Source organism: Coregonus clupeaformis, chromosome 10 (genome assembly GCF_020615455.1).
Source record: "Coregonus clupeaformis isolate EN_2021a chromosome 10, ASM2061545v1, whole genome shotgun sequence".
In the NCBI taxonomy this organism is placed as follows: Eukaryota; Metazoa; Chordata; class Actinopteri; order Salmoniformes; family Salmonidae; genus Coregonus; species Coregonus clupeaformis.
In genome coordinates, this window is record NC_059201.1 from 3051451 (window position 1) to 3077323 (window position 25873).

The window sequence follows — 25873 nt, forward strand, 5'->3', positions numbered from 1 at the left end:
ACACTGAGACAAACCTCCAAGACTGCAGTGAGTTGGTGAGTTACGTCCTCATCATGATATCCTTTGTTTCTCTGCACCGGTACCCCCCTGTATATACAGCCTCCCTACTGTTATTTTATTTTACTTCTGCTCTTTTTTTCTCAACACTTTTTTGTTGTTGTTTTATTTTACTTTTTTTAAATTAAAAATAAATGCACTGTTGGTTAAAGGGCTGAAGGTAAGCATTTCACTGTAATGTCTGCACCCGTTGTATTCGGCGCATGTGGCCAATAAAATTTGATTTGATTTGATTTGATTTGCAGAGCCAGAGTTTGTGGGTTCCTTCTCTATCCCAGACACCCACAGTGTGGACGATGACAAGGTCTACTTCTTCTTCAAGGAGACGGCTGTAGAGTCCAGCCAGTGGGACAAGAGGGTCCACAACAGAGTGGCACGCGTCTGCAAGGTGAAGGGGTTGACATGACGATACGGAGAACAGATACTGTAGCGACTTTATAGCACAACACCTAGCGACCTCACCTAGAGGTTTCAGACTTCTTGCCGTAACAGTTAAGGTGTTGGCTTGACAGTCGCTGGTTCAAAGGCCCTGTTGGGGCTACATATCCCGGATATGGAGAACATATATATACTGTAGCGAATTTGGCCCAACTCCTAGCGACCTCGTCAAGAGTTTTTGGACCTCTTGACGTAACGGTTGGGGCTACCCCCCGAATTCGCTACAATATTATCACAAAGGGCTTAACATAAGAGCCTACAGTAATAGATCCTACAGTAACAGCAGAGCCTACAGTAACAGCATATCCTACAGTAACAGCAGAGCCTACAGCAACGGCAGATTCTACAGTAACAGCCTATCCTACAGTAACGACAGATCCTACAGTAACAGCAGATGCTACAGTAACAGCAGATCCTACAGTAACAGCAGAGCCTACAGTAACAGCAGAGCCTACAGCAACGGCAGATTCTACAGTAACAGCAGATCCTACAGTAATAGATCCTACAGTAACAGCAGATTCTACAGTAACAGCATATCCTACAGTAACAGCATATTCTACAGTAACGACAGATCCTACAGTAACAGCAGATTCTACAGTAACAGCAGATCCTACAGTAACAGCAGAGCCTGCAGTAACAGCATATTCTACAGTAACAGCATATCCTACAGTAATGACAGATCCTACAGTAACAGCAGATTCTACAGTAACAGCAGATCCTACAGTAACGACAGATCCTACAGTAACAGCAGATTATACAGTAACAGCAGATCCTACAGTAACAGCAGAGCCTACAGTAATAGATCCTACAGTAACAGAAGATTCTACAGTAACAGCAGATTATACAGTAACGGCAGATTCTACAGTAACAGCAGATTCTACAGTAACAGCAGATCCTACAGTAACAGCAGATCCTACAGTAACAGCAGATCCTACAGTAACGGCAGATCCTACAGTAACGGCAGATCCTACAGTAACGGCAGATCCTACAGTAACAGCAGATCCTACAGTAACAGCAGATCCTACAGTAACAGCAGAATCTACAGTAACGACAGATCCTACAGTAACAGCAGATTCTACAGTAACAGCAGGTCCTACAGTGACTGATTTGACTGATATTAGTGAGACTAAAAGCACCTAATTGAAAGGGATGTAGACGTTGATTTCATGTCTGATCTCCTCTGTGTGTCTCCCATTAGAATGATGTTGGAGGGAAGAGGAGTCTGATTAACCGTTGGAGTACGTTCCTCAAGGCCCGTCTGGTGTGTTCTGTACCAGGACCTGGTGGACTGGACACACAATTCGACGAGCTAGGTATGGATAATTTACATACTGCCCGGCTGAGTTGATGTTGATGTTCCAACTTCATAAAAAACAAATGAGTGCACTCTGTTTGGCTGCAACGTTTCACTTTATAATTTTTAATTGGCAACATTTCAGTAGAATTACCACAGATTGACATGTAGACCTAATTACCTTGAAAGGAGTATAAATCATTATGTTTGGCTAATAAGGCCTTAGTTGTTTCAATGATCTCTGTTTCCCCACTGTGTGTTTATTTCAGAGGATATCTTCATGCTGGAGACCAAAGACCCCCAGAACCCCATCATCTATGGAGTGTTCTCCACCTCCAGGTGCGTTTGGGGTTTTAAACCCAACAAAACATCAAAATTACAGATTATGGTCGAATAAGACAAATGTGTTATATGATTCAATAACTGAGTGTTTGGTCTAACTAGAAAAATACACTCACTAAATCTCAGAGCTAGCGTTCATCTTGGAACAAGAAACAGCCGAAAAGACTATAGAAAGTTGAGAGGATGTTAAAAGGATGTTTTCCTGTTCCTTAACAAAACAACCAGCCAATTAGCATGACACGTGTACACTCCCACCCCCGGTACGTGCACACTCCTTTCCGGTGCTGCAGTGACCCCGAGGGGTCAGGGGTTATACAGGGGTCAGGGTTGTAGAGGCTCGGCTGGTTGTGTTATTGTAACCCACCGGATCCATGTTAACACTCACTTCCCTTCTCCACCCTCCTCTCTCTCTCTCTCTCTCTCCTCTCTTTTTTTTTATTTATTTCACCTTTATTTAACCAGGTAAGCCAGTTGAGAACAGGTTCTCATTTACAACTGCGACCTGGCCAAGATAAAGCAAAGTAGTGCAATAAAAACAACACAGAGTTACATATGGGGTAAAAAAAAACATAAAGTCAGAAATACAACAGAAAATATATATACAGTGTGTGCAAATGTAGCAAGTTATGGAGGTAAGGCAATAAATAGGCTATAGTGCAGAATAATTACAATAGTATTAACACTGGAATGCTAGATGTGCAAGAGATTATGTGCAAATAGAGATACTGGGGTGCAAAAGAGCAAAATAAATAACAATATAGGGATGAGGTAGTTGGGTGGGCTAATTTCAGATGGGCTGTGTACAGGTGCAGTGATCGGTAAGGTGCTCTGACAACTGATGCTTAAAGTTATTGAGGGAGATAAGAGTCTCCAGCTTCAGAGATTTTTGCAATTCGTTCCAGTCATTGGCAGCAGAGAACTGGAAGGAATGGCGGCCAAAGGAGGTGTTGGCTTTGGGAATGACCAGAGAGATATACCTGCTGGAGCGCAGACTACGGGTGGGTGCTGCTATGGTGACCAATGAGCTAAGATAAGGCGAGGATTTGCCTAGCAGTGATTTATAGATGGCCTGGAGCCAGTGGGTTTGACGACGAACATGTAGTGAGGACCAGCCAACAAGAGCGTACAGGTCACAGTGGTGGGTAGTGTATGGGGCTTTGGAGACAAAACGGATGGCACTGTGATAGACTACATCCAATTTGCTGAGTAGAGTGTTGGAGGCTATTTTGTAAATGACATCGCCAAAGTCAAGGATCGGTAGGATAGTCAGTTTTACGAGGGCATGTTTGGCAGCATGAGTGAAGGAGGCTTTGTTGCGAAATAGGAAGCCGATTCTAGATTTAACTTTGGATTGGAGATTCTTTATGTGAGTCTGGAAGTTGAGTTTACAGTCTAACCAGACACCTAGATATTTGTAGTTGTCCACATACTCTAGGTCAGACCCGTCGAGAGTGGTGATTCTAGTCGGGTGGGCGGGTGCTAGCAGCGTTCGATTGAAAAGCATGCATTTAGTTTTACTAGTGTTTAAGAGCAGTTGAAGGCTACTGAAGGATTGTTGTATGGCATTGAAGCTCGTTTGGAGGTTTGTTAACACAGTGTCCAATGAAGGGCCAGATGTATACAAAATGGTGTCGTCTGCGTAGAGGTGGATCTGAGAGTCACCAGCAGCAAGAGCGACATCATTGATATACACGGAGAAAAGTGTCGGCCCAAGAATTGAACCCTGTGGCACCCCCATAGAGACTGCCATAGGTCCAGACAACAGGCCCTCCGATTTGACACACTGAACTCTATCTGAGAAGTAGTTGGTGAACCAGGCGAGGCAGTCATTTGAGAAACCAAGGCTATTTAGTCTGCCAATAAGAATGCGGTGGTTGACAGAGTCGAAAGCCTTGGCCAGGTCGATGAAGACGGCTGCACAGTACTGTCTATTATCAATCGCGGTTATAATATCGTTTAGGACCTTGAGCGTGGCTGAAGTGCACCCGTGACCAGCTCGAAACCGGATTGCATAGCGGAGAAGGTACGGTGGTATTCGAAATGGTCGATGATCTGTTTGTTAACTTGGCTTTCGAATACTTTCGAAAGGCAGGGCAGGATGGATATAGGTCTGTAGCAGTTTGGATCTAGAGTGTCACCCCCCTTTGAAGAGGGGGATGACCGCGGCAGCTTTCCAATCTCTGGGGATCTCAGACGTTATGAAAGAGAGGTTGAACAGACTAGTAATAGGGGTTGCGACAATTTCGGCGGCTAGTTTTAGAAAGAAAGGGTCCAGATTGTCTAGCCCAGCTGATTTGTAGGGGTCCAGATTTTGCAGCGCTTTCAAAACATCAGCTGTCTGAATTTGTGTGAAGGAGAAGCGGGGGGCATGGGCAAGTTGCAGCAGAGGGTGCAGAGTTGGTGGCCGGGTTAGTGGTAGCCAGATGGAAAGCATGGCCAGCTGTAGCAAAATGCTTGTTGAAATTCTCGATTATTGTAGATTTATCGGTGGTGATAGTGTTTCCTAGCCTCAGTGCAGTGGGCAGCTGGGAGGAAGTGCTCTTATTCTCCATGGACTTTACAGTGTCCCAAAACTTTTTGGAGTTAGTGCTACAGGATGCAAATTTCTGTTTGAAAAAGTTAGCCTTTGCTTTCCTGACTGCTTGTGTATATTGGTTCCTAACTTCCCTGAAAAGTTGCATATCGCGGGGGCTATTTGATGCTAATGCTGTACGCCACAGGATGTTTTTGTGCTGGTCAAGGGCAGTCAAGTCTGAGGAGAACCAGGGGCTATATCGGTTCTTAGTTCTGTATTTTTGAATGGGGCATGTTTATTTAAGATTGAGAGGAAATTACTTTTAAGGAACAACCAGGCATCCTCTACTGACGGAATGAGATCTATATCCATCCAGGATACCTGGGCCAGGTCAATTAGGAAGGCCTCCTCGCTAAAGTGTTTTAGGGAGCGTTTGACAGTGATGAGGGGTGGTCGTTTGACCGCGGACCCGTTACGGACGCAGGCAATAAGGCAGTGATCGCTGAGATCCTGGTTGAAGACAGCTGAGGTGTATTTAGAGGGTATGTTAGTCAGGATGATATCTATGAGGGTACCCATGTTTACGGATTTAGGGTTGTACCTGGTAGGTTCGTTGATAATTTGCGTGAGGTTGAGGGCATCTAGCTTGGATTGTAGGATGGCTGGGGTATTAAGCATATCCCAATTTAGGTCACCAAGCAGTACAAACTCTGAGGATAAATGGGGGGCAATCAATTCACATATGGTGTCCAGGGCACAGCTGGGGGGCTGAGGGGGGTCTGTAGCAAGCGGCAACAGTGAGAGACTTATTTCTGGAAAGGTGGATTTTTAGAAGTAGAAGCTCAAACTGTTTGGGCACAGACCTGGATAGTATGATGGAGCTCTGCAGGCTATCTCTACAGTAGATTGCAACTCCACCCCCTTTGGCAGTTCTATCTAGACGGAAAATGTTATAGTTGGGGATGGAAATTTCAGAATTTTTGGTGGCCTTCCTGAGCCAGGATTCAGACACTGCTAGAACATCAGGGTTGGCAGAGTGTGCTAACGCAGTGAATAACTCAAACTTAGGAAGTAGACTTCTGATATTTATGTGCAAGAAACCAAGACTTTTGCGATTACAGAAGTCATCAAATGATAGCGCCTGGGGAGTAGGAGTGATACTGAGGGCTGCAGGGCCTGGGTTAGCCTCTACATCACCAGAGGAACAGAGGAGGACTAGAATAAGGATACGGCTAAAGGCTTTAAGAACTGGTCTTCTAGTGCGTTGGGTACATAGAATAAAGGGGGCAGATTTCCGGGTGTTATAGAAAAGATTCAGGGCATTATGTACAGACAAGGATATGGAAGGATATGAGTAAAGTGGAGGTAAACCTAAGCGTTGGGTAACAATGAAAGAGATAGTATCTCTAGAGGCATCAATTGAGTCGGTCTCTGAGTGTATGGGGGGAGGGACAAAGGAGCTATCTAAGGCAGGTTTAGCTAGGCTGGGGGGTCTACAGTGATATAGTACAATTAGAAATAACCGAAACAACAATAAACTAACCATGTTTGGGCTGAGGCTAAACATAAACAGGATGTAGTACCGTAAAAAGGAACAGTCCAGCAGATATCAGCTGTATAGCTGAGTTATCATAAGGTCCGGTGGTGAAGCACTTGTGAGTAAGAGGCCACGGATAGCGTGTGCTAGCGGGCCAGGGCTAGCAGATGGATGGAATCTTCGTGGTTAACGTCGTAACCACATCTGACGATTTCGTCGGCAGACCAGTCGTGTAGGATCGGCGGGGCTTCGTGTCAACACTAGGTGGTCCCGTCCGGTTGACAGAGAGGTAGATAGCCGGGAGATGGGCCTAGCTCAGGATGATTAGCCAGACCACAGCGTCCGTTTTGTTGTAGCCAGCTGGTAGCGATGAATCCGGAGTTAAAGGTCCAGTGATTCAGTGATTCCGGCGGAAAAACTGATATGATCTGGGTCGATCCAAAGTTCTGGGTGAAACACCGCTAGCTGTGGCTAATAGCAAGTAGCTAGTTCAGTAGCTAGTTCAGTTTAGTGAGTAAGAGGCCACGGATAGCGTGTGCTAGCGGGCCAGGGCTAGCCGATGGATGGAATCTTCGTGGTTAACGTCGTAACCACATCAGACGATTTCGTCGTCTCTCCTCTCTCCTCTCTCCTCTCTCCTCTCTCTCTCCTCTCTCTCCTCTCTTCTCCTCTCCTCTCCTCTCCTCTCCTCTCCTCTCCTCTCTTCTCCTCTTCTCTTCTCCTCTCAGATTCAGATTCATTTATTGCCACAAAACCAAAGGTTGGTGATATTTACTTTCGGTACAGCATTGTAACCTCTCTCTCTCTCTCTCTCTCTCTCTCTCTCTCTCTCTCTCTCTCTCTCTCTCTCTCTCTCTCTCTCTCTCTCTCTCTCTCTCTCTCTCTTCTCTCCCCTAGTTCTGTATTCATAGGGTCAGCAGTGTGTGTCTACTCCATGGCATCTATCAGGGCAGCCTTCAACGGTCCGTTCGCCCATAAGGAAGGGCCTGACTACCGCTGGGTGGAGTACAAGGGGCGGATCCCATATCCACGACCTGGCACTGTGAGTTCTCAGCAGGGACTGTCTGAGGGTTTGTTTAAGGAAGTGACAGACAGACAGACAGACAGACAGACAGACAGACAGACAGACAGACAGACAGACAGACAGACAGACAGACAGACAGACAGACAGACAGACAGACAGACAGACAGACAGACAGACGGCTAGATAGAGAGGAAAGCAGTGTCAGACAGACAGACAGACAGACAGACAGACAGACAGACAGACAGATGGCTAGATAGAGAGGAAAGCAGTGTCAGACAGACAGACAGACAGACAGACAGACAGACAGACAGACAGACAGACAGACAGACAGACAGACAGGCAGATAGACAGACAGGCAGAAAGCCCTGTGTGGCTCAGTTGGTAGAGTGTGGCATTTGCAATGGCAGGATCATGGATTTGATTCCCACTGTCGCTTTGAATCAAAATGTAAACAGCTTATGTACAGTCTTTATTAAAAAGACAAACAGACAGATTGGTAGCCAGGCAGGCAGACAGACAGACAACATGTGTTGATTAAAATAAACTGATAGAGCTGTTGGGAGCTAACCGCTGGCTGGTTGTCTTAACACCTCGGCTATGAGTTCTCCTGGGAAGCTGTAACTTGTCAGCCAAAGACTTCAGGGGAATGTTTAATATGTTTTAGTGCTCTGTCTGAAGTGGCTAGCTGGGCTCTCACTGTTATTCTAGTCCCCCTGTTAGAGAACACTACAGGCAGTGGAGCGGCTCCTTGGATGTGCTTGATTACCACACACACACACACAGGCATTCACGCAAGCACACACACACACACACACACACACACTTCCTTGTATGTGGTTGATTACCACTAGGGTCAGGGATGTCAGTGTTGTGGTTACATGATTAAAACTAAAGTGAAACAGCTTCACATCGTCCGGTGTAGTTATAACCCCTGATTAGAGTCACTGAACAGCACACAGAGAGCGAGAGAGAGAGAGAGAGAGACTCCTACACTCCCAACATCACTCTATTTTTTTCAGTATGATAGGTGGGAAATGTCATAAGCTCTGATAACTTAAAGGACCAATGCAGTCAAAAACTAGTTTTTTTCTGTGTTTTATATAGACTGAGTGAACAAAACATTAGCAACACGTTCCACAGGGATGCTGGCCCATGTTGACTCCAGCGCTTCCCACAGTTGTGTCAAGTTTGCTGGATGTCCTTTTGGGTGGTGGACCGTTCTTGATACACACGGGAAACTGTTGAGCGTGAAAAACCCAGCAGCTTTGCAGTTCTTGACACAAACCGGTGCGCCTGGCACCTACTACCATACCCCGTTCAAAGGCACTCAAATCTTTTATCTTGCCCACTCACCCTCTGAATGGCACAGATACACAATCCATGTCTCAATTGTCTCAAGGCTTAAAAATCCTTCTTTAACCTGTCTCCTCCCCTTCATCTACACTGATTGAAGTGGATTTTGTTTCTGTATGATATGTTGGATTAAGGAATAAAGACAGACACCAATGTTCAGTTCAATAGCCTTGTTAAGCCTTGTACAAATCCCTACGCGTGGAGTCTGGGGAACAGTCCAACTAGTCGATTACCTATCAACTAGACTCCGTAACATCATCCTTTTCAATAGAAAGTGCAAACATAACGGCATAACATTGCGTTCTTAACAGTCAAGTCATAACAATTGAAAAGCATGACATTTTCTTTTTACTTCAGCTGTCATCTTCCTTTTTTAAATTTTTTTGTAATTTTTTTTTTTTTTTTTTAAAAAAATTTTTTTTAAATTAACAGACAACAAGTTAAGTCTCTTGCTTACAGAGTAAGCCTGTCCGGTGGCTTGCACAGCCGACCCACCCGTGAGTAAGTATTGGCTCTGACAGGGGTAGGATTAGGGCCACGAGCTGGAGAGTTTGGTGGGGTAGAAGCTTCACCTTCAGTTGGCTCATGTCTCAATTCTGCACCCCTTACCCTTAGGCCTGGACTGTGATCCAGCTCATCTAAGTGAGTGTATGGCATGTTCTGGTTTGTCTGCTCTGCTACGCGCAGATCCACCCGATTGCGACGATAGAGGGAGCCACCAACATCCACCAGGTAAGAACGTGGTGCAACTCTCTGTAGGCATGTGCCCAGCCTCCAAAGTCCTGTGTGGTCTCCCGGCAGCGGTTTCATCCTTATAGTTTCACCCACCTCCAGCTCTGGTAGGTCTCGAGCAGTCCGGTCGTAGAAGCACTTAGCGAGCTGCTTTCTGTGACGCAGTTTGTCCGTGACGCCAACCATGACGCAGGGGCTCAAGTAGCTTGTTAGCTACGGGGATAGTAGTCTTCAGACGTCTGGACAGAAGGCGTTGTGCTGGGCTGCTGTCCATGTTTTCGGTGGGTGTGTTCCTCCACTGTAAGATCGCTTCCCATGGGTCGTTGCTGTCGCGCAAGGCCCTGCTTAACAGGTTTTTTGCAATCTTGACAGCTGATTCTGCCTTGCCATTTGCTTTTGGGTGTCTTGGAGAGGAGGTCACGTGGTCAAACTCCCATTCTGAGGCGAAACGCTTGAACTGTGCAGTGAATTGTGGGCCATTGTCCGTGATTACCTTGTCAGGCTGACCTTGCCTTGCAAACTGCGCCTTGCAGCGCTTTATGACCGTCTCTGCGGACAAGTCAGGGAGCAGTTCAATTTCCCAAAAGTCAGAGTAATGATCAACGAGGAGAAGATAGTCCTTTTGTCTGTGGCTGAATAAGTCCATGCTGATGATTTGCCAGGCCCTTGTGGGCAGTTCGTGTGACATCATGGTTTCCTTTTGCTGTTCATGAGCGTACTCGTTGCATGTGGTACAGTTGCTGACAAAGTCTTTAATTTCTGCTTGCATGTTTGGCCAGTATAATGTTTCACGAGCCTGACGGTAGCATGCGTCACCTCCGACGTGACTGGAGTGTATGCGGGTAAGCATCTCTGGACGTAGTGATTTGGGAATAATGACCTTCTGACCTCTGAACAAGACGCCATTTTGCACACTGATCTCATCTCGAAAGGTCCAGTATTCTCTCACTGTGAAAGGTGTCTCCTCTTTCAGATATGGCCAACCTGCTAGAGCCATGGACTTCAGTGACTGTAGGTGTTCGTCCTTGTCAGTATGTTGCCTGATCTGGGCTAGGCGGTGATCTGTCACGTTTAAGTAGTCTGCCTGATTGATCTGTTGAACATCTTGTTGTTCCTGCTGTAGCGAGCAGATGGCCTGCCGCTGATAGGCAGTGCCTCTACCTGTACATTGTGCTGTTGCCCTGCTCAGTGTGTCGCTGATGTACATCTCAGGTCCTGGCTTGTAAATGACCTTCAGGCTGTAGTTTTGCAGAGTCAGGAGCATACTTTGAAGCCTCTTGGGCGCGTTGAGGAGAGGTTTACTGAATATGGCAATGAGTGGTTTGTGGTCAGTTTCAGCGGTGACCAGCTCTCGACCATATAAGTAGTGATGGAATCGCTGGCAGGAGAAGACGATGCTGAGGCACTCTTTCTCAATTTGTGCATAGTTTTGTTCGGTGGGGGGTGAGCGCTCTCGAGGCAAACGCAACGGGCTGGCCTTCCTGCATAAGGCAGCATCCAAGTCCCCTTTGGCTAGAGTCGCTCTGGATTGTGACAGGCTTCGTGACGTCGTAGTAGCGCAACACTGGCATGGATGAAGCCAGAGATTTCATCTCCTGCACTGCGGCCTCGTGCTTGGGTAGCCAGTGCCATGGTGTGTCTTTGTCCAGCAACCGGCGCAGAGGCTCACAGACTGCTGATAGGTGTGGCATGAACTTTGCAAGATAGTTTGCAAAGCCGATGAGACGCTGTACTCCTTTTGCATCAGACGGGTTTGGCATGTCGAGGATCGCTTGGACCTTGTCTGGGTCCGGCTTCAGGCCTTTTGCCGAGAGAATGTGGCCATGGAAGTGGACGTCTTTCACCTTGAACTGCAGCTTCTTCAGGCCAAGACGTAGCTTAACTGATCGGCAGCGCTCCATCAGTGCCAGGAGCTTCACATCGTGGTCGCGTTCTGCTTCTTCGTCTGTTTCACCACAGCCTACGATCAGGATATCATCGGCGATGGGTTCAATGCCCTTGAGCCCAGCCAGTAACTCGTGCTGCTTGCGTTGGTATACCTCAGGCGCCACTGAGACACCAAACGGGAGCTTGAGCCAGCGTTTCCGACCCCAGGGGGTCCAGAAGGTAGTCATGAAGCTGCTTTCTTCGTCCAGCTTGCATTGAAGGAATGCATCTCGGGCATCCACCAAGGTGAAAATCCTGGCCTTGGGAAGCTTATAGAGGACATCCTCTAGTGTCGGCATGATGTAGTGGGATCGTTTCAGTGCTTGGTTCAGATGCTTTGGGTCGATGCAGACCCTCAGCTTCTCTGGTTTTTTCACTATGACCATATTGCTGATCCAGTCAGTTGGTTCAGTCACAGATGTCATGTGGCCATCGGCCTCGTACTTGTCCAGCTGGGCCTTCACAGCCACTTTCATTGCAATGGGCACATTGCGAGGAGCACACTGGACTGGAGTAATGCTCTCCTCCACTTCAAAGTGTACCTCCCCAGGCACTGATTCAACGGGCATGTTGAATACATCGTCATATCTGCTGAGTAGTTGTTCTTTGGACAGGGGTCCATGCTGGACATGATCCACAATGTGCAGGTCATTTGGTACAGTGAACTGCATCAGTCCCAGGCGTTCGCATGTAGAGCCTGAGAGGAGAGGATTTTGACTGGTTTTCACAATCTCGAACTCCAGCTTGTGTTTGCGTCCCCGAATAACACATTCGGTCTCAAAGGTGCCCATAGAGCTCATTAGTTCTCCTGAGTACAGCTTTAGTCTAGTATCGCTGGGAAATAGATGTGTGTCAGGTGCCAGATTGATTTTGTCTTTGTAGCTCATTACGTTGCATGTAGCACCCGAATCCAGTTGACATTGTTGTTGCTTGTTGTGTAATCGTAGTGTCACAAACCATTTCTTCCCTCTTGAGTGTACAGCCCCAATGGAGTCATGCATGTAAATGTCACTTTCACTGTTCAGCTCTGAACATTGAGTAACATCATCAACACAGTGAATCTTGCCCTCACTCACCCTTCTTTTGCTTTTGAGACACACTTTTGCAAAGTGATTATTAGTTCCACAAGCTCTGCATGGTTTTCCATAGGCCGGGCAGTGCTCTTTGCCACGTGTGTGTGTATTCCCACAGTATTTACATGCTACGGGGCTCTCTGTGTTCACCGTTCGTGGTGAATTACTCTGCCTCGATTGGTTTTGTCTGAATGTCTGCCTAGCAACAGCGTGAACAGTATCAACGTCGGAGCGTGGGGTTTCCGTTTCCATTGCTCTCATTCTCATGTCAGTGACTTCAGCAGTGCGGCACATTTCGATGGCAGTTACTAATGTTAAGCCTCTCTCTCTCAGTAGACGCCGGCGCGTATTCTCATTTGCAATTCCCAGTACTATTTTGTCACGAATCAGTTCATCTTTCAATCCCCCGTATTCACAAGTGGCGGATTTCTCTCTCAAACGGGTTACAAAGTTGTGTACTGACTCACCCTCTTCCTGTTTGCAGCTTCCGAAAACGAACCGCTCGTAAATTACGTTTCTGGCGGGTTTGAAGTAATTCCCCAATGCATCCAATATAGCCTTTGCATCACACTGTTGTCGTGCCGTGAGGGTGAGATTGTGCCGGTAGATATGCCTGCATTCGCTGCCCATTAAACTCCTCAGAGTTGCCGCTTGTACCTCGTTGGGTTTCTCATGTAGACCGGTCGCCAGCGCATAGTCCTCGAATTCATCCCTGAAGTTGTCCCAATTAGTATTCCAGTCCCCTGTGAGAACCATGTGATTTGGTGGCGGAATGTTCGCTGCCATAGCAATGGAATAGGAGATTTCTTTGTCTTCAGTCATGGAGGTAGGTAGTGATGCTAGCTAGCCAGCTAACACGAGTTGATCAGTGTTGTGAGTAGGAAACGGCTTGTGTTCGCATATGGAACGTAACTGCGCCTATACTGTACTTAGCTACAAAAATAACAAACGTGTGTTTTCCGAGCCACTTCTGATACCATGTTTCTGTATGATATGTTGGATTAAGGAATAAAGACAGACACCAATGTTCAGTTCAATAGCCTTGTTAAGCCTTGTACAAATCCCTACGCGTGGAGTCTGGGGAACAGTCCAACTAGTCGATTACCTATCAACTAGACTCCGTAACAGATTTAACAAGTGACATCAATAAGGGATCATAGCTTTCATCTGGATTCACCTGGTCAGTCTATGTCATGGAAAGAGCAGATGTTTATTATGTGTTGTACGCTCAGTGTATATTTACACACAAGATCCCAGAAATGTTCCATACGCACAAAAAGCTTAATTCTCTAAAATGTTGTGTACACATTTGTTTACATCCCTGTTAGTGAGCATTTCTCTTTTGCCAAGATAATCCATCCACCTGACAGGTGTGGTATATCAAGAAGCTGATTAAACAGCATGATCATTACACAGCTACAACTTGTGCTGGGGACAATAAAAGGCCACTAAAATGTGCAGTTTTGTCACACAACACAATGCCACAGATGTGCCACAGTTGGCATGCTGACTGCAGGAATGTCCACCAGAGCTGTTGCCAGATAATTTTATGATCATTTCTCTACCATAAGCCACCTCCAACGTCGTTTTAGAGAATTTGGCAGTACGTCCAACCGGCCTCACAACCGCAGACCACATGTACCCACGCCAGTCCAGGACCTCCACATCCGGCTTCTTCATGTGCTGGATCGTCTGGGAGCCAGATCGTCTGAGACCAGTCACCGGGACAGCTGATGAAACTGACGATTACTTCTGTCTGTAATAAAGCCCTTTCGTGGGGAAAAACTCATTTTGATTGGCTGGGCCTGTCTCCCCAGTGGGTGGGCCTATGCCCCTCCAGGCCCACCATGGCTAGTCATGTGACATCCATAGATTAGGGCCTAATTTATTTATTTAAATTGACTGATTTCCTTATATGAACTGTACCTCAGTAAAATCGTTGAAATTATTGCATGTTGCGTTTATATTTTTGTTTAGTATAGTTAATAGACCAATAAGAAAGAGAGATCCAAACCTCTCTGCCAATAATAGCAAATGTTCCGTTTTCCCCTCCTCACTCAAACCACTCCCAGAGTCCTAGCTAAATTCTTGCTTGAGAAATTGCTCTTTGCTAAGCAGTTTTTCTTTCTTTCTTTTTGACCATTTTAATTGAAAACAATCACAGTAAGGTACATTATGCTTATGTGCGAGTGAAGTGAGTTCGGAAAAAAATGAAAGTATTCGTCTTAGAAATAGTTTTCACATACAAACTTTATATGTCCGGACTCAGAATCAAATAGGCTTCCCAAAAATAAGATGATCGCTGTGGTAGAACGTTTATTTTGATTAGCGATTTTTTGCATTTATCAAATCCCCATCAGGTAGCCTGATTTCAGATGTGTCATGTAAACAAGATTATTAGGGAAATCTTTCTTCTTGCACAACATGTAAACGTAACTATTTATATCAATCTGACTATTCCTATTCGTCAGTCACCGGGATCTGCTCGTAACACCAGCCACACGACACAGTGAAGGCTCAACATGTCCGACACTGCCAGAACTTCTGCCGGAGCCTAGAACCGCACGTAGTGGTACTTAATCGGCAGACCTACACACTGTCACACTGAACGAGCCATGACGTCCGACAATCGTTAACGACTTGAGAATTAGACCACGACGTGAAAATCTTGTCTAGGAAGGCAAGATTGTGGCATAAGGCGGCTAAAATCGTAGTTCACTTCTCTTACTTCTCCTACCTTGCATTGCCTGTCATGTAGTTTTTGATTCAAACGTTCAAAACAGATCAGAAAACAGATCAGAAAACAGATCAGAAAACCGCAGCAGACATTTACCGTCACACTTGCATAGTTAAAGCGGCAATCAGCGGTTGAAACAATAACAAAGCCTCATCCCCGCCCCTGTATCGGGGAAAAAGCTGAGGGATGGGGCTGTAGAAATGTAACCACTCTCAAATTCATAGACAGAGCGTTTGACCATGAACTGACCATTAAACAAACATGTTAGTTTAAAGGGACACTTTGGGATTTTGGCAATGAAGCCCTTGATCTTCTTCCCCAGAGTCAGATGAACTTGTGGACACCATTTTTATGTCTCTGCATCCAGTATGAAGGAAGCAGTGGTGGAAAAAGTACCTAATTGTCATACTTGAGGAAAGTAAAGATACCTTAATAGAAAAGGACTCAAGTAAAAGTGAAAGTCACCCAGTAAAATACTACTTGAGTATTTGGTTTTAAATATACTTAAGTAGTAAAAGTAAATGTAATTGAAAATGTAACTCCCGAGTGGCGCACTGCATCGCAGTGCTAGCTGTGCCACTAGAGATCCTGGTTTGAATCCAGGCTCTGTCATAGCTGACCGGGAGACCCATGGGGCGGCGCACAATTCGTCCAGGGTAGGGGAGGGAATGGCCGGCAGGGATGTAGCTCAGTTGGTAGAGCATGGTGTTTGCAACACCAGGGTTGTGGGTTTGATTCCCACGGGGGGCCAGTATGAAAACAAAAAAAATGTATGTGCTCACTGTAAGTTGCTCTGGATAAGAGCGTCTGCTAAATGACTTAAATGTAATTGCTAAAATATACTTAAGTATCAAAAGTAAACGTATTAATCATTATAAATTCCTTATATTAAGCCAACCAGACGGCACCATTTTTTTTTCTTATTTTTTTTTTTTACAGATGGCAAGGGGCACGCTCCAACACTTAGACATCCTTTACAAATGAAGCACTTGTGTTTAGTGAGTCCACCAGATCAGAGGCAGCAGGGATGACCAGGGATGTTCTCTTGATAAGTACATGAATTTGACCATTTTCCTGTCCTGCTAAGCATTCAAAATGTAACGAGTACTTTTGGGTGTCAGGGTAAATGTATGGAGTAAAAAGTACATTATTTTATTTAGAAATGTAGTGAAGTAAAAGTAAAAATTGACAAAAATATAAATAAGAAAAAACTACTTAAGTAGTACTTTAAAGTATTTTTACATAAGTACTTTACACCACTGGAAGGAAGTTAGAGTTAGTTTTGCGAGCCAATGCTAATGTTTGTCTATGGAGATTTTATACACCTGTCAGCAACGGGTGTGGCTGAAATAGCCGAATCCACTATTTTGAAGGGGTGTCCACATACTTTTGTATATGTAGTGTATCATTGATAACTAAATTCAAAAAATGGATGTAGCAACTGCAAATGGCAACAACTTTAACAAATGATGTAAAATGGTCTAAATAAAATAACAACCTGATGTGTCTGTATGTCCTCTCCCCAGTGTCCCAGTGTGACCTACGACCCCCTCCACAAGTCTACTCGTGACTTCCCAGATGACGTAGTGAGTTTCATGAGGGGTCATCACCTGATGTGGGAACCCATCCTGCCCGTCACGCACCGCCCGGTCTTTACCCTTGTCAACGTGTCCTACACCCTACGAAGGGTGGTAGTGGATCGGGTGGACGCTGAGGATGGACAGTATGATGTACTACACCTGGGCACAGGTAAGAGAGTGTAATAATGATAGTATATAGTATTCAGTAAGAGAGTGTAATAATTATAGTATATAGTATTCAGTAAGAGAGTGTAATAATGATAGTATATAGTATTCAGTAAGAGAGTGTAATAATGATAGTATATAGTATTCAGTAAGAGAGTGTAATAATTATAGTATATAGTATTCAGTAAGAGAGTGTAATAATGATAGTATATAGTATTCAGTAAGAGAGTGTAATAATGATAGTATATAGTATTCAGTAAGAGAGTGTAATAAGTATAGTATATAGTATTCAGTAAGAGAGTGTAATAATTATAGTATATAGTATTCAGTAAGAGAGTGTAATAATGATAGTATATAGTATTCAGTAAGAGAGTGTAATAAGTATAGTATATAGTATTCAGTAAGAGAGTGTAATAATTATAGTATATAGTATTCAGTAAGAGAGTGTAATAAGTATAGTATATAGTATTCAGTAAGAGAGTGTAATAATTATAGTATATAGTATTCAGTAAGAGAGTGTAATAATGATAGTATATAGTATTCAGTAAGAGAGTGTAATAATTATAGTATATAGTATTCAGTAAGAGAGTGTAATAATGATAGTATATAGTATTCAGTAAGAGAGTGTAATAATGATAGTATATAGTATTCAGTAAGAGAGTGTAATAAGTATAGTATATAGTATTCAGTAAGAGAGTGTAATAATTATAGTATATAGTATTCAGTAAGAGAGTGTAATAATGATAGTATATAGTATTCAGTAAGAGAGTGTAATAATGATAGTATATAGTATTCAGTAAGAGAGTGTAATAATGATAGTATATAGTATTCAGTAAGAGAGTGTAATAAGTATAGTATATAGTATTCAGTAAGAGAGTGTAATAATTATAGTATATAGTATTCAGTAAGAGAGTGTAATAATTATAGTATATAGTATTCAGTAAGAGAGTGTAATAATGATAGTATATAGTATTCAGTAAGAGAGTGTAATAATGATAGTATATAGTATTCAGTAAGAGAGTGTAATAATTATAGTATATAGTATTCAGTAAGAGAGTGTAATAATGATAGTATATAGTATTCAGTAAGAGAGTGTAATAATTATAGTATATAGTATTCAGTAAGAGAGTGTAATAATGATAGTATATTGTATTCAGTAAGAGAGTGTAATAATTATAGTATATAGTATTCAGTAAGAGAGTGTAATAATGATAGTATATAGTATTCAGTAAGAGAGTGTAATAATGATAGTATATAGTATTCAGTAAGAGAGTGTAATCATGATAGTATATAGTATTCAGTAAGAGAGTGTAATAATGATAGTATATAGTATTCAGTAAGAGAGTGTAATAAGTATAGTATATAGTATTCAGTAAGAGAGTGTAATAATGATAGTATATAGTATTCAGTAAGAGAGTGTAAACATTATAGTATATAGTATTCAGTAAGAGAGTGTAATAATGATAGTATATTGTATTCAGTAAGAGAGTGTAATAATGATAGTATATAGTATTCAGTAAGAGAGTGTAATAATGATAGTATATAGTATTCAGTAAGAGAGTGTAATAATGATAGTATATAGTATTCAGTAAGAGAGTGTAATCATGATAGTATATAGTATTCAGTAAGAGAGTGTAATAATGATAGTATATAGTATTCAGTAAGAGAGTGTAATAATGATAGTATATAGTATTCAGTAAGAGAGTGTAATAATGATAGTATATAGTATTCAGTAAGAGAGTGTACATTTACATTTTCGTCATTTAGCAGACGCTCTTATCCAGAGCGACTTACAAATTGGTGCATTCACCTTATAGCCAGTGGGACAACCACTTTACAATATGTTTTTTTTTTTTGGGGGGTAAGGGGGTGGTAGAAGGATTACTTTATCCTATCCCAGGTATTCCTTAAAGAGGTGGGGTTTCAAGTGTCTCCGGAAGGGGGTGAGTGACTCCGCTGTCCTGGCGTCGTGAGGGAGCTTGTTCCACCATTGGGGTGCCAGAGCAGCGAACAGTTTTGACTGGGCTGAGCGGGAACTGTGCTTCCGCAGAGGTAGGGGGGCCAGCAGGCCAGAGGTGGATGAACGCAATGCCCTCGTTTGGGTGTAGGGACTGATCAGAGCCTGAAGGTACGGAGGTGCCGTTCCCCTCACAGCTCCGTAGGCAAGCACCATGGTCTTGTAACAGATGCAAGCTTCAACTGGAAGCCAGTGGAGTGTGCGGAGGAGCGGGGTGACGTGAGAGAACTTGGGAAGGTTGAACACCAGACGGGCTGCGGCATTCTGGATGAGTTGTAGGGGTTTAATGGCACAGGCAGGGAGCCCAGCCAACAGCGAGTTGCAGTAATCCAGACGGGAGATGACAAGTGCCTGGATTAGGACCTGTGCAGCTTCCTGTGTAAGGCAGGGTCGTACTCTCCGAATGTTGTAGAGCATGAACCTACAGGATCGGGTCACCGCCTTGATGTTAGCGGAGAACGACAGGGTGTTGTCCAGGGTCACGCCAAGGCTCTTTGCACTCTGGGAGGAGGACACAACGGAGTTGTCAACCGTGATGGCAAGATCATGGAACGGGCAGTCCTTTCCCGGGAGGAAGAGCAGCGCCGTCTTGCCGAGGTTCAGCTTGAGGTGGTGATCCGTCATCCACACTGATATGTCTGCCAGACATGCAGAGATGCCATTCGCCACCTGGTTATCAGAAGGGGGAAAGGAGAAGATTAGTTGTGTGTCGTCTGCGTAGCAATGATAGGAGAGGCCATGTGAGGATATGACAGAGCCAAGTGACTTGGTGTATAGCGAGAATAGGAGAGGGCCTAGAACTGAGGCCTGGGGGACACTAGTAGTGAGAGCACATGGTGCGGAGACAGATTCTCGCCACGCCACTTGGTAGGAGCGACCTGTCAGGTAGGACGCAATCCAGGAGTGAGCCGCGCCAGAGATGCCCAACTCGGAGAGGGTGGAGAGGAGGATCTGATGGTTCACAGTATCAAAGGCAGCAGACAGGTCTAGAAGGACAAGAGCAGAGGAGAGAGAGTTAGCTTTAGCAGTGCGGAGAGCCTCCGTGACACAGAGAAGAGCAGTTTCAGTTGAATGACCAGTCTTGAAACCTGACTGGTTTGGATCAAGAAGGTCATTCTGAGAGAGATAGCAAGAGAGTTGGCTAAAGACGGCACGCTAGCTGGCGTAATACAGGTACTCTTAAGCGTGAAACAACTATCCACAGTTGCTAATAGTTACCAGTAGCTACCCGCTAGCTAGTCCAGGTAGTGGGTTAGCTAACCTCGTGCTTCACCGGGCTCAGCCGAATACAATACCTACAATAATTACATACAATAACCTACGATAACTACAATAACCTACGATAACTACCTACAATACCTAACTACAATCTAAATACATAGTTTAAGCTTTACTCTACACCATATAAGCCATATAAGCCAAGCTTACCTCTCGCCAGATAGTATATAGTATTCAGTAAGAAAGTGTAATAATTATAGTATATAGTATTCAGTAAGAGAGTGTAATAATTATAGTATATAGTATTCAGTAAGAGAGTGTAATAATTATAGTATATAGTATTCAGTAAGAAAGTGTAATAATTATAGTATATAGTATTCAGTAAGAAAGTGTAATAATTATAGCATATAGTATTCAGTAAGAGAGTGTAATAATTATAGTATATAGTATTCAGTAAGAGAGTGTAAAGATTATAGTATATAGTATTCAGTAAGAAAGTGTAATAATTATAGCATATAGTATTCAGTAAGAGAGTGTAACAATTATAGTATATAGTATTCAGTAAGAGAGTGTAAAAATTATAGTATATAGTATTCAGTAAGTGAGTGTAATAATTATAGTATATAGTATTCAGTAAGAAAGTGTAATAATTATAGTATATAGTATTCAGTAAGAGAGTGTAAAAATTATAGTATATAGTATTCAGTAAGAGAGTGTAATAATTATAGTATATAGTATTCAGTAAGAAAGTGTAACAATTATAGTATATAGTATTCAGTAAGAGAGTGTAACAATTATAGTATATAGTATTCATTAAGAAAGTGTAATAATTATAGTATATAGTATTCAGTAAGAAAGTGTAATAATTATAGTATATAGTATTCAGTAAGATAGTGTAATAATAATAGTATATAGTATACAGTATTCAGTAAGAGAGTGGGTCAATGTGCCCTGCATCCTACGCAGGGTAGTAAACGTGCCCTAAACCCTAAACCCTAAACCCTACGCAGCGTGGTAGTGGACAGAGTGGATGCAGAGGATGGACCTATCTAGGAACAGATACCAGATACCAATACAGTATGATGTCCTCTATCTAGGAACAGATACCAGACACCAATACAGTATGATGTCCTCTATCTAGGAACAGATACCAATACAGTATGATGTCCTCTATCTAGGAACATATACCAATACAGTATGATGTCCTCTATCTAGGAACAGATACCAGATACCAATACAGTATGATGTCCTCTATCTAGGAACAGATACCAGATACCAATACAGTATGATGTCCTCTATCTAGGAACAGATATACCAATGTGTAAGAGAATGTCTTATGCAGTTGGTCATGGGTTGCCGTGATACCTAACCACAACAACACAACTTCTCTACGAGAGAGAGGCAGACTCTTCAGGCTACATTCTACCGCAGTTACTAGGTAACCCTGGATCAACCAGAGCCACTGGTAATGAACAACCCCTACTCTATAAGAGTGGGAGGAATCTAATAAGAAACCTGTTAAACAGCCCTTATATCAGTAGGATAAATCTAATACGGATTTATAGAGGCTGACTGAGTGGCAACAGCAGCTGTTACACTGTCTCCCTGACACACACACACACACAAACACACACACACACACACACAAACACACACACACACACACACACACATACACACACTCTCTCTCTCTCTCTCTCTCTCTCTCTCTCTCTCTCTCTCTCTCTCTCTCTCTCTCTCTCTCTCTCTCTCTCTCTCTCTCTCTCTCTCTCTCTCTCTCTCTCTCTCTCTCTCTCTCTCTCTCTCTCTCTCTCTCTCTCTCTCTCTCTCTCTCTAATACCCTGACACTACCAAGCCCCACCCAATCTTGGTCACCTCTAAGTGCAGATAGCTATGTCCTCAGCACACAGAATAGAGAGAAATGTGTTTGCCAAGGGGTGTCTGTCTTAAAATGATTCACTTAATCAGGGTAGAGTTTAAGGGAAACACGCAGTCGCAAGCGCGCACACACACACACACACAAACGCAAGCGTGGACGAGGGCGCATGCACAAACACTCACCACACGCACACACGCTAGCTCTCACAGTATACACACAACAAATTCCTGGAAGGGGTTGGCTCTTCTTGATAATGTCAGGATGGTCCCAGACCAGTGACCCTGGGAATGACCTCTGATCTAAAGGTTAACCCTCTGAGGTTATATATTCTAACATAAATGAATCACACGCTACCCACGTTATCCCTGTCAAGGAGATTAGGTTTGGGCCAACACACATAACTTAACTAGTTGAACTTGAAGAAGCACACAAACACACACACACTGGCATGCAAAGCGGGGACTGTTGAAGCAACACAGACATAGACACAGACACATGCATACACACACACACACTACAACACACGTACTATACACACACGCACACATGGATTTATGTTGTAGATATGTGGTTGTACAGTAGGGGTCAGAGGGCACTTCATGTGTTGGGAAATCTGCTGTGAATGTATCGTAATGTTTTTATTTATTTTTATTGTATAAACTGCCTTAATTTTGCTGAACCCCAGGAAGAGTAGCTGCTGCCTTGGCGGGAAGTAACAGGGATCCATAATAAACCCCAGGAAGAGTAGCTGCTGCCTTGGCGGGAAGTAACAGGGATCCATAATAAACCCCAGGAAGAGTAGCTGCTGCCTTGGCGGGAAGTAACAGGGATCCATGATACATTCAAATACAGAGCTAGTACGTAACGAGGACACCACAGCATCAATCGATCAACGCGTGACGCACACAGTCAGGCGGGGTGGTTGGTTGGTTTGTGACCTTTGGGGTCTTTTAACTCACCGTCTCCATTTAGATCACCAGCTGTACACTAGGAGACATCAACCGCAATCGATTGTTATTACCTATGTGGGAATATATCCACACTCATCACGGGGCGGCAGGTAGCTTAGTGGTTAAAGAGCGTTGTTCCAGTAACCCGAAAGATCGCTGGTTCTAATCCCCCGAGCCGACTAGGTGAAAAATCTGCCGATGTGCCCTTGAGCAAGGCACTTAACCCTAATTGCTCATGTAAGTCGCTCTGGATAAGAGCGTCTGCTAAATGACGTAAATGGTTCCTCCTCTAGATGACGGAAAAATCTGCCGATGTGCCCTTGAGCAAGGCTCAGTAACTCTCTCCGTTCCTCCTCTAGATGACGGCCAGGTGCTCAAGGTGGTGTCTATTCCCAAAGAGGACAGGGAGCCCGAGGAGATCATTCTGGAGCAGCTGACTGTGTTTCAGGTGAGCTTCAGCGTCACCATTACATCTTCCCTTACGTGTCCCACTACCAAGTCAGAGTTTCAACTTCAGGAGCAATAGGGAAACTTCATCTGAATTGGGGGACCTAGTGCAGAAAACGTTACACCCAACGGCCTGTACACTTCGCTGACATTAAATCATTGAATAGTGAGCAATACGGTAGTAGCACCGTCTTGATACCATCTCCGACAGGCGAAGTGGAATATCTGCCATAGTAAAAGCCTAGATTTAATCAGATCAAGCGTTAACCTGGCGACAGCCGACACCCGCACACAGTAGCTGATGTTGTGGTGGTGTCATCGGTGTAACTGCGTTGGAGCTGTCAAAATCGGTGAGCAGCTGCTCTTCAAATCAAATCGAATTTTATTTGTCACATACACATGTTTAGCAGATGTTATTGCGGGTGTAGTGAAATGCTTGTGTTTCTAGCTCCAACAGTGCAGTATATCTAACAATTCAACAATACACACAAAACACACAACCTAAAAATAAAATAATGGAATTAAGGAATATATAAATATTAGAAATATTAGGATGAGCAATGTTGGAGTGGCATTGACTAAAATACAGTAGAATAGAATACAGTATATACATATGAGATGAGTAAAACAGTATGTAAACATTATTAGAGTGACTAGTGTTCCATTATTAAAGTGGCCAGTGATTCCATGTCTATGTACATAGGGCAGCAGCCTCTATGGTGCAGGGTTGAGTAACCAGGTGGTACCCGGCTAGTGATGGCTATTGAACAGTCTGATGGCCTTGAGATAGAAGCTGTTTTTCAGTCTCTCAGTCCCAGCTTTGATGCACCTGTACTGACCTCGCCTTCTAGATGATAGCGGGGTGAACAGGCAGTGGCTCGGGTGGTTGTTGTCCTTGATGATCTTTTTGGCCTTTCTGTGACATCGGGTGCTGTAGGTGTCCTGGAGGGCAGGTAGTTTGCCCCCGGTGATGCGTTGGGCAGACCGCACCACCCTCTGGAGAGCCCTGCGGTTGTGGTTGGTGCAGTTGCCATACCAGGTGGTGATACAGCCCGACAGGATGCTCTCAATTGTGCATCTGTAAAAGTTTGTGAGGGTTTTAGGTGCCAAGACAAATTTCCACGCAGTCATGGGTGAACAGGGAGTACAGGAGGGGGCTGAGCACGCACCCTTGTGGGGCCCCTGTGTTGAGGATCAGGTGTTGTTTCCTACCTCTCAAAGCACTTCATGATGACAGAAGTGAGTGCTATGGGGCAATAGTCATTTAGTTCAGTTACCTTTGCTTTCTTGGGTACAGGAACAATGGTGGACATCTTGAAGCAAGTGGGGACAGCAGACTGGGATAGGGAGAGATTGAATATGTCCGTAAACACTCGAGCCAGCTGGTCTGCGCATTCACTGAGGACACGGCTAGGGATACCGTCTGGACCGGCAGCTTTGCGAGGGTTAACACGCTTAAATGTCTTACTCACGTTGGCCACAGAGAAGGAGAGCCCACAGTCCTTGGTAGCGGGCCGCGTCGGTGGCATTGTGTTATCCTCAAAGCGGGCGAAGAAGGTGTTTAGCTTGTCCGGAAGCAAGACGTCGGTGTCCGCGACATGGCTGGTTTTCCCTTTGTAGTCTGTGATTGTCTGTAGGCCCTGCCACATACTTCTCGTTGAATTGCGACTCCACTTTGTCTCTATACTGAAGTTTTGCCTGTTTGATTGCCTTACAGAGGGAATAACTACACTGTTTGTATTCAACCATATTCCCAGTCACCTTGCCATGGTTAAATGCGATGGTTCGCACTTTCAGTTTTGCGCGAATGCTGCCATCTATCCACGGTTTCTGGTTAGGGTAGGTTTTAATAGTCACAGTGGGTACAACATCTCCTATACTCTTCCTAATAAACTCAGTCACCCTATCCGTGTATTCGTCAATGTTATTCTCGGAGGCTACCCAGAACATATCCCAGTCAGCGTGATCAAAACAATCTTGAGGCGTGGATTCCGATTGGTCAGACCAGCGTTGAATAGTCCTTAGCGCTGGTTTGAGTTTTTGCCTATAGAAAGGGAGGAGCAAAATGGAGTCGTGATCATATTTGCCGAAGGGAGGGCGGGGGAGGGCATGGTAGGCATCCCGGAAGTTGGAGTAGTAGTGGTCAAGTGTTTTAGCAGCGCGAGTACTACAGTCAATGTGCTGATAGAACTTCGGCAGCGTTTTCCTCAAATTTGCTTTGTTAAAATCCCCAGCTACAATAAATGCGGCCTCAGGATATGTGGTTTCCAGTTTGCATAAAGTCCAGTGGAGTTCTTTGAGGGCCGTCGTGGTATCGGCTTGTGATCATTGTCACGAAGCCACACCTGTCCTACTCGTGTTAGAAGTTTAAAACGAAAAAGTGGGCTAGGGCATAGGGTCTAGGGTCTCTTTGGAATTAATCAGCCTGAATAGGATTACTTTTCTCAAGTGTCCCAGTACCATGTTGACCTGCCTGTCTGCAATGTGATCTGTTGACCTGCCTGTCTGCCATGTGATCTGTTGACCTACCTGTCTGCCATACCATCTGTTGACCTTCCTGTCTGCCATACCATCTGTTGACCTTCCTGT

The 25873-nt window shown here is 44.2% G+C and overlaps 1 protein-coding gene across 1 annotated transcript in view; it reads left to right on the forward strand.

Moving 5' to 3' along the window:
• The window catches only part of LOC121574711 (semaphorin-3D), a 132545-nt gene that overhangs the window by 96616 nt on the left and 10056 nt on the right, over positions 1–25873 (forward strand). Inside the window, exons 8-13 of the mRNA XM_041887262.2 lie at positions 303–445; positions 1694–1808; positions 2059–2128; positions 7081–7225; positions 16555–16777; positions 23197–23285. Coding sequence (XP_041743196.2) covers positions 303–445; positions 1694–1808; positions 2059–2128; positions 7081–7225; positions 16555–16777; positions 23197–23285 — 785 coding nt within the window. The remainder of the gene's footprint in view (positions 1–302; positions 446–1693; positions 1809–2058; positions 2129–7080; positions 7226–16554; positions 16778–23196; positions 23286–25873) is intronic.